This window comes from Pelobates fuscus, chromosome 4, assembly GCF_036172605.1.
Source record: "Pelobates fuscus isolate aPelFus1 chromosome 4, aPelFus1.pri, whole genome shotgun sequence".
NCBI classification, from domain to species: domain Eukaryota; kingdom Metazoa; phylum Chordata; class Amphibia; order Anura; family Pelobatidae; genus Pelobates; species Pelobates fuscus.
The window spans coordinates 82,556,073-82,569,791 of record NC_086320.1 but is presented as its reverse complement, the minus strand read 5'-3'; the positions used below and the strand labels follow the sequence as shown (position 1 = coordinate 82,569,791).

At 39.6% G+C, this 13,719-nt stretch overlaps 1 protein-coding gene across 1 annotated transcript in view; it reads left to right on the top strand.

Moving 5' to 3' along the window:
• Positions 1-13,719, top strand: part of PREX2 (phosphatidylinositol-3,4,5-trisphosphate dependent Rac exchange factor 2) — a 331,151-nt gene that overhangs the window by 115,424 nt on the left and 202,008 nt on the right. Inside the window, exons 12-16 of the mRNA XM_063451343.1 lie at positions 3,157-3,260; positions 5,255-5,304; positions 10,859-10,934; positions 11,471-11,543; positions 12,545-12,687. Coding sequence (XP_063307413.1) covers positions 3,157-3,260; positions 5,255-5,304; positions 10,859-10,934; positions 11,471-11,543; positions 12,545-12,687 — 446 coding nt within the window. The remainder of the gene's footprint in view (positions 1-3,156; positions 3,261-5,254; positions 5,305-10,858; positions 10,935-11,470; positions 11,544-12,544; positions 12,688-13,719) is intronic.

Sequence of the window (13,719 nt, the reverse complement as noted above, 5' to 3'; positions counted from 1 at the left end):
ACTGTCTCAGGACTGGACCTAAGATGTTGTTACATCCATGTGCCTTCTATTCCCGCCAGATGTTACCAGCAGAAAGAAATTGTGACATAGGGAATAACGAACTTTTGGCTATAAAAGCTGCCTTTGCCGAATGGAGACATCTCTTGGAGGGAGCCACCCATCCAATTACTGTCCTCACAGATCACAAAAATCTGGAATGTATTCAACCAGCTAAGCGACTGTCAGCCAGACAAGCACGCTGGTCCCTATTTTTCTCAAGGTTTAGTCTTTTGATTTCATACCGCCCTGGTTCCAGAAATGGCAAGGCAGATGCCTTGTCTAGGATAGCTGACCCCCTCCATACTACAGTAACCAAAGCCACCATCTTGCCTGAGAGTAGATTTTTAGGAGTTACCTTTCCTTCTGATCTAATGTCTCACATTAAAAAGGGCTATGCTGATGATCCAGTTTTTCGTGATCCTCCTCGTGATCTTCATATGACCATGCTTAATGGGTTTTGGATTTTTCAACAACGTCTGTTTGTTCCAGAATCAGTGCGACTGGACGTTTTACGTCTCTACCATGACTCAAAACCAGCAGGTCATCCAGGAATCCGAAAGACACAAGAACTACTTACCCGATCCTTTTGGTGGCCTAAATATTATGAGGATGTTAAGAAGTATGTGTCCTCTTGTGATGTATGTGCCAGACATAAGACTCCTCGCTCATCCCCTGTTGGCATGCTTCAGCCTCTTCCTATTCCTCATCGTCCCTGGGGATCTATATCCATGGACTTTATTGTGGAACTACCTCCCTCTAAGGAACACACTACCATTCTTGTTGTTGTGGACCGGTTAACTAAGATGAGTCATTTCATACCAGCTCGTGGTCTCCCTTCAGCTAAACAGACTGCTGACCTAGTTATTCGGGAAATATTTCGCTTGCATGGAGTGCCTGATGAAGTAATTTCTGACAGGGGAGTGCAGTTTACATCTCATTTTTGGAAATATTTTTGTTCTATTCTAGGTATTAATGTAAATCTGTCGTCAGCTTTTCATCCACAAAGTAATGGACAGACTGAGCGAACCAACCAGACGTTAGAACAATATTTGCGGTGCTATATTAGTTACCTGCAGGATGACTGGCTGGATTTTCTACCCACGGCGGAATTTGCCTATAACAATGCCCAACACTGCTCCACTTCTCTGAGCCCATTTTTCGCTAATTATGGTTACCATCCAACCTTTCTAGTGAGTCTCCCAATTACTACTTCCATTCCTGCAGTCACTGACCGGCTAACCGCCTTACGAGATTCCCAAGAACTGTTGAAGAAGACTCTTTCTGAGGCTCAGGAATGTTACAAAAGAGCTGCTGATAGGCCTAGAAAGGAGGCCCCAGTTTATCATGTTGGTGACAAGGTTTGGCTGTCAACAAAGAATCTTAAGCTTAGGATTCCTTCTCATAAATTGGGTCAAAAGTTCATGGGACCTTTTGAGATCATCGCTCAGATCAATGCTGTCACCTTCCGTCTGCAACTTCCAGATTCCATGAAAATACATCCGGTGTTTCACGTTGCACTGCTTAAACCTTCTCATGAAAATACTTTCCCTGGTCGAGCCCTGCCTGCCCCACCACCAGTTCTCGTGGATGGTGAAGATGAATACGAGGTGGAAAAAATTCTTGACTCCAGGATATTCTGCAACAAGCTTCAATATTTGGTTCTTTGGAAAGGCTATGGTGAAGAGGATAGATCATGGGAACCAGTGGACAATATTCATGCTCCTGATCTTCAGTCTTTCCATGCACAGTACCCTGCTAAACCAGGAAATAGGGCATCCAGAGGCTGCGCCTGTAGAGGTGGGAGTAATGTGAGGAACTGACTCTGCTGGGTTTCGAACCCTGGTGTACATGCTGCTAAACCTCTTCCTTACCACTACACCAGCCTGCCTTTTGCAAATGTACCTGAGATCTGGTAACCTTGACTCTATAAGCATTGGTATCAGTGACAAGTCTCTTCAGCTGTGTCTGGTCATGTGTCTGGTTCTTGGCCTATAAAAGCCACTTCCTGTCTCTGTACCTTTGCCAGATTATTGTGGTTCCTGTACTCTCTAATCAAGCTTGTTCCTGTTTCTCCTACCTGTTGCTGATTTTGGACCGTTTTGACTTTGCTGCTTCTCTTTCCCACTGACCTCGGCTTGCCTCACTATGATTATCATCTCTCTGTTCCAGTCTCCCATCTCTGCTTAAGACCAGAAGGCCACTCAAGGCTCAGGGGCTCAACCACCTGGGTAACGAGTGGCTACCTCTGGCAGAAAACATTGCTGATCTGGCTACTGGACTCCAAAACTTTGTAACATCAATATCATTACAATAGGCATCAAAACAACTTTAGCTTAATTAAGCAATTTGGGTATATATAGATCATACCCCATGCAGTTAGGAGTTAAATCACTGTTTCTGTTACCATGTCTAGTCACCCCTCCCATTGCCGTGACTCACACACATACTGCATAAAATAAAATGGTTTCATTTTCAAATATATGTTTTGCTTTTATCTTGCACTCTGTAAATGTAACTTTAATTACACACAGGAGACTCCTGTGGGGTCTAGCAGGCTATTAACAGAGCAGGAGATAAGACATTCTAAATTAAGCAGAATGTGCAATAAAGGAAGTTTAAATATTAGATGTGTCTTTACAGGAAGTGTTTACCAAGGCTGTGTAAGTCGCATGCAGGGAGGTGTGACCCAGGGCTGTATAAACAAAATAATTTAACTCCTAAATGTCTGATAATTAAACAGTAAGACTGCTAGAGCATGATTTATACACCAAAACGGCTTCATTAAGCTCAAGTTGTTTTAATGCCTATAGTGCCCCTTTAAATGTGAAATTCACCTTGAAATCTCACTTTACCAAATAATCATGTTAGTTTTGATTTTGATATCCTTGATATTCTTCTTATGCTGTTCTGAGCTAAGCTGAAATATGGAGCCAAACAGCTGTTCCTTATCATGCTTATATCCGTCCTTATGTATAGTAACAACTTTCCATAAGTAATTGCCGAATGAGTTAGTAATGCTTTAGATTTGTACAATGAATTTCCTCTGTCCTCATGGGTCTTTTCATATTACTATTATCCCAGAGGAAAAAATATGTTGATATTATTTTGTGATTTTAGTTACAGATAAGCATCAGTTTAAATCGGAGCAGATGTTGTACAGGTTCCGATACGATGACGGTACATACTACCCAAGGAATGAAATGCAGGACGTGATATCCAAGGTAATACATTTGACCTTCAAATTACCAATTTGGACTTGCATATTTATTCATTTCCTTTGTAATCATGGGTAGACTGTGGCCTTCACTGGCTACTCATGTCAATTTATTCCATTCTATGCCCTTTTAACACTGGTGCACTAAAGCGAATGATGCACATTAACCAAATCTATGGTGACTGTACAAAGGTAGCTTGCTGACCTTTAAAGTGATACACATCCTTGGTCCCAGCTAAGTAAACAAGCTTCCACACACTACAACTTGCCCCCTTTAATTACTAATTGAATTAAAACTGAGGTTATCCAAGGGCCATTTTACAACATTTATTGCTCTGTGTTCATGCCATGCTGCTCCATTTCTTTAAGTTTTTCCCCTAAACAGACAGAAAAGCCCCTTCAAAAGGAACATTTAAAGGTTTACTCTGATCAAAACAGTGCTTTAATAAAATACTGTTTTTAGATGGAGTAACCTTGGCTGGGAAAGAGGGAGGGGAGGAATAAAGGTACCCCAAAAACCCCATACTTACCCCCAAAACATACTTGCCATCCCATTTGAAGGCTTGGTTCTCCTTGCAGCCCAATCATCCTCCCGTGACATCACTCCACCCAGCTGCCGTAAGGGTGCCTTTTATAATCAGAACTAATTTGAGCAGATTCATGTTCCGGGCACTAATGATGCTGCCAGAGGTGGAGTTACCAAACATTGAAATGGTCGCAGTGTTGAAATCATTATTTAAACAGAGCCTCACGATCCATCCCTTTTTTTTCAGTCCTTTGAATAATGGTGCCCTTCTTAACTTCTACTGTATCACTGAACTCTGCTTTCAGTCCAGCTAGGGGAAAGCACTCTATAAGTTATTATGCATATAAATATGTGTGTTCTTGCAATACACTGTTGTTATGTTAACGCAGTTACTTTTCTCAAATAAAAGTTGCAAAACTCCTTCACACAGAGAATACAATTAATGATGTTCTGGAATCCTTGTTATATATCTGGTCATTTCTGATTAACCATTTTACTTCAGCATTTTATAGACATTTATATATTATTCTACGTATAAAGCAGCATCTAGCAGATTACTCAATATCATTAAAAAATAAAGTAGGTTTCTATAAGAAGAAATCTTATAAAATTACCAATTTGGTCTTACATATTTATTAATTGCCTTTGTGACCATGGGTAGACTATGGCCTTCACTGGCTATATAGTTACATAGTTACATAGCTGAAAAGAGACTTGCGTCCATCACGTTCAGCCTTCCTCCTATATGTTTTTGCTGTTGATCCAAACGAAGGCATAAAACCCAGTCTGAAGTGCTTCCAATTTTGCAACAAACTAGGAAAAAATTCCTTCTTGACCCCCAAATAGCAGTCAGATGTCTCCTTGGATCAAGCAGCTATTATCCCACTAATTAGAAATTATATCCCTGTATGTTATGTTTTTGCAAGTATTTATCCAATTGCAGTTTAAACATCTGTATAGACTCTGACAAAACCACCTCTTGAGCCAAAGAATTCCATATCATTATTGCTTTTACTGTAAAAAAAACTTTTCTTTGCCTTAGATGAAATCTCCTTTCTTTCAGCCTAAATGTGTGACCTTGTGTCCTATGTATAGCCCTGTTTATGAATAGATTTCCAGATAAAGGTTTGTACTGGCACGAATATATTTTATAATGTTATATACACTGCATTTATTTTGTACAAAAAGATATGACGTAATAAACATTACTCCTAATGTGGACATATATTTATTACTTTGGTTACATAATATCAGACTGCGTTCACAGTTTTCCAATATACAGGTAACAATTCTTCACAATGATTATAGCACTTCTAATAGATACAGCCTCTAAGGCAGCCTTGAGGTTAAGATTATTCCTTTATCTCTCATCATCCAAACTGAAATAAGGTCACTCTATAAAAATCATTTATATATTTTTTTCTGGATGCATCCATATGTCTCTGTCATTTCTAATCACTTTCCCATCTTTACAGGGTGTGAGACTATATTGTCGTCTTCACAGCTTATTTACGCCAGTAATTAGGTAAGCATTTGGTTACTATGGTAAAACTGATCTTGAGAATTGGTATTTCTTTTGTCATCTGCCTTTCACCATTTGGAATATGTGAATATTAACTTGCAGCCCAAAAATATGCTCTTAAAGTGGCACTGTCACATGAATCCTTTTTTGTCACTTTTGCCTTTATTTTTAAATGTATTTTTTCATAAATATAAGAAACAGTAGGGACTACTTTTTCATATGCGGAGCGTGGTCCTAAGCATAGTCCTATTGCTTTCAGTTACCATGCTAATTTACCCACAATCCATCAGTGAAAAGAATCTGACAGAGCGCAATATATAGCTATCATGGACAGAGGAAAGCAAAATGGCGGCACCAGCTTATTGAAAACATAATAAATATGTCCAGACTCCAGACATGTAATTGATTTAATTAATTAATTTCATGACGTGTGTGACAAAAAACACCAGATGCCATTGTAATATGTACTGGAAATGCCTAAAATAGCTAAAAATGGTTAAAGGACCACTCTAGTGCCAGGAAAACATACTCGTTTTCCTGGCACTAGAGTGCCCTGAGGGTGCCCCCACCCTCAGGGACCCACTCCCGCCGGGCTCTGGGGGGAGGAAGGGGTTAAACTTACCTCTTTCTCCAGCGTTGGGCGGGGAGCTCTACTTCTCCTCCTCTTCTTCCTCGCGAAGTCATCGGCTGAATGCGCATGCGCGGCAGGAGCCGCGCTCGCATTCAGCCGGTCGCATAGGAAAGCATTCATAATGCTTTCCTATGGACGCTTGCGTGCTCTCACTGTGATTTTCACAGTGAGAAGCACGCAAGCGCCTCTAGCGGCTGTCAGTGAGACAGCCACTAGAGGCTCTGGAGGCTGGCTTAACCCTCAGAATAAACATAGCAGTTTCTCTGAAACTGCTATGTTTATAAAAAAAAGGGTAAAAGCTAGCTGGACCTGGCACCCAGACCACTTCATTAAGCTGAAGTGGTCTGGGTGCCTAGAGTGGTCCTTTAACATAACTAAAATGGCAGACAACATTCATGCATGATGCTCATATGGACATTCCATTTTGTGAAAATACAATATGCTTTGAAAACAGGGTCTTGGTTGCTATATCCATTTCACTGTTTGCTAGTTGAAACTCATTCACACTCTAACTCTGGTTATCAATATCTTGATAGTGAATCTGGCAATAATTAATGTTTTAATAAGCAGATTATTTGAGAAAGAAATATGTGTTTGCAGATGCAGAAACATGTCTGCTGATACCAGACATTAACCAACCCCTGACCTCAGTAGCTTCCAAACTCCTTTCTATTACCTCCTCCCTTGGCCTACCACAGTGGGCTAATACTCCCACACATGTAGCTGGCAATACCCTTGATTTTATTTTTTCTAATGCATGCACTATCTCTAAGCTCCACAACACTCAATTTCCTCTCTCAGATTACAACCTCTTATCCTTTGTTCTTGAAAGCCCCTTCACCCAACAGCCTCACCATAAGCCCCCCTCAACTCAGAAGAGACCTGAATTCTCTTGACCTCCAGCAACTCTCGTCCCATCACCTGTTCGCTTAATTCAGTACCTTCCCACTTTATCAGATCTCTCTCCCCTTGTCTTGTACCATCCTTAACACACATTCTAAACAGCTCTCTTTCATTTGGTGATGTCGCTGCTCCCCTTAAGCATTCTATGGTCGTTCCCATCCTAAAAAAAGCCATCCCTTGACCCATCTTCCCCTTCTAACTATTGTCCCATATTTCTGCTTCCTTTTTCCTCAAAACGTCTAGAAAGACTTGTCTTTACTTGTATGACTCACACTCACTTCCTAAATTCCAACTACCTCCTCGATCCTCTGCATTCTGGCTTTCGCCCCCTCCACTCTACTGAGACTGCTCTTATTACAGTTACAAATGACCTAATCGCAGCTAAATCCAAAGGCCACTACGCCATACTAATTCTTCTTGACCTCTCTGCTGCCTTTGATACTGTTGATTATGTCCTCCTTCTCCAAACTCTTCAATCCCTCGGTCTCTGTGACACTGTCCTCTCGTGGTTCTCCTCCTATCTCTCCCAACGTTCATTCAGTGTCTCCTTTTTCAATAACACCTCCTCTTCTCGCCCTATCTTGGTTGGAGTGCCCCAAGGATCTGTTCTTGGTCCCCTTTTTTCTCTCTTTATATTGCCTCTCTTGGCAAACTCATTAACTTCTTTGGATTCCGCTACAATCTGTATCCCGACGACACCCAGATATATCTCTCCTCCCCTAATCTTCCCCCTGTGGTCCTGACACGTGTCACTGCTTGCCTTTCTTCAATTTCTGATTGGATGTCCTCCACTCAATCTCTCTAAAACTGAGCTTTTTATTTCCCCCCTCATAATGCTGATCATCTTCCTTTGCTTTCCCCTGCAAGTTGATGGTGCTTGCATCAGTCCATCCTTTCAAGCTTGTTGTCTAGGTGTTATCTTTGATCCTGGCATCACCTTTGCGCCACATATCCAGTATTTTGCTAAAACCTGTCAATTCCACCTTAAAAATATTGCCCGCATCCGCCCCTTTCTCACGCAAGATGCTGCCAAGGAGCTTGTTCATGCTCTGGTAATCTCTTGCATGGATTACTGTAATTCTCTCCTATTTGGTCTCCCCAAAAGCCGAACTGCCCCGCTACAATCGGTAATGAATGTTGCTGCCAGACTGATCTTTCTCACCCGTTGTTCCTCCCATATCTCACCCCTCTGTTGATCCCTACACTGGCTTCCTATATCCTATAGGTGTCAATTCAAAATACTAACCCTTACCTATAAAGCTCTTAGCAACTCTAGCCCCTCTTACATTTCTTCCCTGATACGTGGATCTGCTCCTTCTCCGTCTCTCTGCTCTTCCGATGACCACCTCCTGTCCGATGCTCGCACCCTTACTTCTAATTCGTGCTTGCAGGACTTCTCGCAGGTGGCTACCTTCATTTGGAACAGCCTGCCTACCCCGTCAAACTCTCCCCCAGTCTCCAATTGTTTAACAAGTCCCTCAAAACACATCTGTTCAGAAATGCATATGGACTCCCAGAGTAACTTATCTATACTTATCCAAATCTGTCTATTGCTCTCCTAAAGAGCCAACTCTATTCTCACCTCCAGCTCTTCTACTTTTCCACCTTGTTTGGTGGCTGTCACCCTTGATGCCCTGTTGTGTATTTGTACCCCACCTCATCTGGACTATAAGCTTGTTTGAGCAGGGTCCTCATCTACCAAACAAGGTGAAAAAGTAGCAGAACTGGAGGTGAGAGTGGAGTATGGGTCTTTAGGAGAGCAAGAGACAGACTTGGGTAAGTATAGATAAGTTACTCTGGGAGTCCATAGGCATTTCTGAACAGATGTGTTTTGAGGGACTTCTTAAACAATTTAAGACTAGAGTCTGATGTGGGTAGGCAGGCTGTTCCAAAGGAAGGGAGCTGCCCATGAGAAGTTCTGCAAGCGCGAGTTAGCAGTAAGGGTGCAAGCTCAGTTTTAGTGAGATTGAGTTTCAGAAAGCGGGAAGACATTCAATCAGAGATTGAAGAAAGACAAAGAGTGGCACTTTGTAGGACCACCGGGAAGAGATCAGGGGAGAAGAGAGATACCTAGGTATTTTCATCACACAGATTGTAGTATAAAGAGAGAACAGAAGGGGACCAAGACTTTACACTAAAAATGCTATTTAGACTACAGAATTATTTTAAGTCATTTGTGAAGCATTGTTAGGGCTGGTCTGTTATCACTGATAATGATGAACTATTCGTACAATAATAGGGTAAGAAAGGAAATAAAAAATGCTGCTATTCTGTCCAGGACTTTCATATAATTAATTAGAACAGTTTCAGACAATGTAATGTCTATGCAAGCAATTTACTGTCAGCAGTATCAGCTAGCAATTCTTCACTTATTCATCACCTATTAGGCTTTGACCCAATTCAGGAGGTATGGTTTTCTGCTAAGTGTTACAACATTTTATAAAGCTAGATAAAAAGACATATTTCTGTGTTTATTTAAATTGTTTTTAAATGTTTTGTTTTTTCAGTAAGTATTTGTATATGTGAATTTTAAAAATATAGACATATCTACTAGGATAGAATTTGAAATGCAACTTTAGTGTAAATATTATATATTATAGAAAAGTATGTAATAGTATTTCAGGTACTCGTTCTACTTAAAATTATCCCATAATCTGAACTAAGACCTTATCTAGAGTTCTTTCTTCTTAAATGCATTTTTTATTTCCGGCAACTAATTTTATTTACAATTTTCCAATCTAAATAAAACGTGACCTTAGGCTAGTGTTTGTTTTTAATGCATTACACATTTAAGACTCAACTTGCAATTGTGGCTAAACCGAATCTATCTTAAACGTTCTATATATTACTGACAGCATAAATATTGGCAATAACCAGACACATAGTAGCAAACAGTGCAAACAGAGAGCTTGCAGTAAATATTAACAGCATTAGCATGCTCTGCCTCGAGGCAAACTAGTGTCTAAACAATGTGTATGTGGACAGATTTTAGGATACCCAAGAGAGGCAATGGATTCAATTTGAGAAGTTATTTAGTTTTATATGGGCCACCAAACGTGCTAGGAATCTTAGTAAATGAAGCAACAATGTGCAACTGGCTATCTATACTGAAACTGAAAAGTATAACAAAACATACAATAGAGGCATACATGTGCATCTGAAAGGGCAAATCTATATATCACAATGAAAAGCCTACAGAAAATTGTATTTGTTTATCCACTGCAAATAGGTCTATCTACAATGTAAGTTGCTTTGAAAAAGGCTCACCATTTCAAAAGCAACACTATTAAATTTGAATGACTATAAATATATTTTTTGTTGTTGAAATGTGCAGTCGTATTCTTAAGAAAGACAAATTGACTGAATATTTTGATTTTCAGTCTCTTAGTCAGAAAAAGATTACAAAACCACCACTGACAGAATGATACATTGGCCGACTGGCTCACAGACTAAATACATTTGGTCTTTTGGTCATTCAAACAATCAGTCACTGGTTACTTGCTGTTTAGAATACATGCCCCTTCTTGCAGCATGAAGAGCGGGGACATGGGGCACATACAAAACTATTTGTACCTCCCCCATGCACCAATCCACTAGCACTAGCAACCGAAATTCAATGATCAATAAAACTGACGTGACCAAGTGTCGATCAAACTGGAAAAAAATAATTATCTTTGACCGAATGACCGAAAACACCAAACATATTTTCCGCGCACATACTTACTTGATTGAAACTAGACTTGTTATAGTAATACTTATAAACCTGCAGGTCCCTATAAGTGATTTATTATTTTGTTGACTATATTGTATCTATAAATTATTGGTTTGTATTTGTTGGTGTGCATTGATAATATAATAATTTGGCATATTACCAAATGTAGCCAGTCACACTGTCATTGATCCCCCCAACTCTAATTGTACTAGAGCTTTCAAATATTTTTGTCTTTTTAGAGTTCTACAATAAAATACAATTCTAAAAGAAGATTCTTACATATGTTTTTGCATTTTTTCGTTTTCTTTCAGAGACAAAGATTACCATCTTCGAACTTATAAATCAGTAGTCATGGCAAACAAGCTGATAGACTGGCTTATTGCTCAGGTAACAACAAATACTAGCAAAGATAACAAGTGAAACAAAAATAAATATGCCCACCTGATTTGAATTCGGTATGGTGACACCAGCATTGGTGGAGTCATAGATTTATTTTTAAATACGTAATTATATAACTATTCAAATTTAGCTTGGTTATGATATTTCAAAACCTGCTTGGCAAGTTGGGCCCCTCCACACTCAGACAAAGGCCATGTTTTGTCCTTACTCTCTGCGAGAACGGATGACTTAGTTAGTGGCTCAAGTCAACTTGCTGGAAGCCAGATGTCTCCTGGGAATGCACTAAAATAAAATGTCTTTATACAGTGGGGAGCCATATATGGTGATACTTTTGCACACATCTCTGTAAGGCTAATACATGATTGTTGCCTTCGTAATTGTCATTACAAATAAAGATGCATACATTAAACATTGCTTTCTGCTTATGGTCCAGAAAAACAATGTATCACTGGCATTTTATTGTGATTTCTATGCACCCTGGAAAATTATCTTAATGTGACATAGTTGTGTTTGCTAAATAACAGGGAGACTGTCGGACTAGAGAAGAGGCAATAATCTTTGGTGTAGCACTATGTGACAATGGATTTATGCATCATGGTGAGTGATACAATTGTTTTATTTTTAGAATATTTGTCTTCAGAGCTTGAAATACATTCTGCTAATATGCTCAAAAAACAGGCCCCAGGATACAATCTGAATCACTAAATTGTTCCTTCCTATGAAAACATGATAAGCTAGTAAACAGTGGCCAGGTGTATAATGCTGGGAGTCCCATGGGACCCAATATGAGACCACGGCTGCAGAATTATTAGATAGGATTGGTCCAATAGATTTAATGTTATAACATATAATGTAACAAATATCCCTGCTTTTAACTGAGAGCCTCTAGCATTAAATCATGGCAATTTCCTACTAAGCATACTAGGTACTAGGCTGTCACATAATATTAAAGAGTTACTCCTTGCACAATGTCTACTTCATTGACTTCAAGGGGTCAAGATTTCTGGAGTCTGTAAGTGCAGCATTTCTCTATGAAACGCTGCACCTACAGTGTTTAAACTCTCTGCTGCCAGAGAAGTAACTTCACTTCTTACCACCTCACTATCCAGCCTGGAACAAGAGTTCTGGAAGGCTAATTTGAATCCTGTGCAAATTTGGCATCTGAGGCCAGCACACACTGCATGCTGGCACCAGATAGCCAATGGTGGCATGGCCCCTTCTTGTGCAATGCCATCCTCTTGGTCGGTGATGTCATCTGTGGAGCATTGGGCTGCAAGGAGAACTTGGTATCTGAGCTGGATCAATGTGAATTTGAGCTTTCTTTATATATTTTTAAGCTGGGTGGAAGACCAGCACAGCAAGTGTTTCTCAAACCAAAACATGTCTCTTAAGAGAATACTGTTTTTTGGTTGGAGTAACCCTTTACCCATATATAAATTTAGCAATTTACCATCTGCAAAGACTCCACCCCATCCACTTCACCTTAGTGGAGCCTAGGCACATTGCATTTGCCTCTGAGCTGAGCGTGATAGTCAGTTTACTCTTGATCTTTAATTCTGCTATAATTTAGATTTTCTCCTTTATGTGATTCTGTACAGTACTGGAAAAAAGTGAATTTAAGGATGAACCCCTCTTGTTTCGATTTTTTTCTGATGAGGAAATGGAAGGATCCAATATGAAACACAGGCTCATGAAACATGACCTTAAAATTGTTGAAAATATCATTGCTAAATCTTTGGTGGTAAGTAATTATTATAGACAAATTATTTATAAAGTGCTATATATATGGCTGAAATCACAGTAGGAAAGGAGGTTTGCAAGGTGTTACTGTAGCCACTAATATCCAGATTTAAAGGCGTTTAAAGTAAGTGAGTTACTGTAATAAGGAAGGGCATTTGTACAAAACAATTTTAATGCACTTTAAACTGGAATTGGGTGCTACCGAAATGTTCATTTTGTCCGAATACATTTGGGAGGGAGGAGAAGAATTGTTTAGTCCGATTAAAATTTTGTCCCTTTAATAATTTGTTTTCAAATGATATTCGGCCAGTATTTTAGTTTTGAATAAAATTCAGAACTGTGCCATGACTATATTGTGCAGCCGTGTGGGATTGCCATATTAAAGGTTACCAAAGTAGGGAGCTGTTTAGTATATAGATAAATCCCTTTTGGTATTCTTGCGTCAATTCCACATCAGGATTAAGAAGCTGAAAAACCAAAATTGCGAAAAAAGCCCTTCCTTTTCTTAATTTTGGTCTTTCATCCAATTTACCAATACTAGTCAAATATATACTTATTATTAGTAGATAGGTGAGGTTAAATGCTTTCCCCCCTTTAGTTTAATAGCCCCCATATGCGAGGCACGGTTGAGGGCACAGAGGGACAAACTATATACTCACTCTTCTAGGCCTAACCCTAAAGGTCGGGGTACATGGGGGATTTAGGGAGTTGTTTTAAATATTACAGTATACAGTAGCTCTCTCCTTGTAACTAACTAAACTGAATGAATGAAAGAACGAATTGTATGGATGGAATTTCATCCAACAAACAGTTTGGTCTTCATTTTCATTCGTAGGAATTTGCATTCCAAAAAATAAATGGATGAATTGCCGAAAATTCTGACTAAAATGTTTTTATCCGAAAACGAATGGCCAAGTCTACTTAGAATGTAAGCTCACCTGAACTGGGGTCTCATCACCTTCTCTTCCTGTATGCCCAACTTGTCTGTGGCACCTACTTGTTTGTTTGTTAACCTACCGTACAGCGCTGCAAA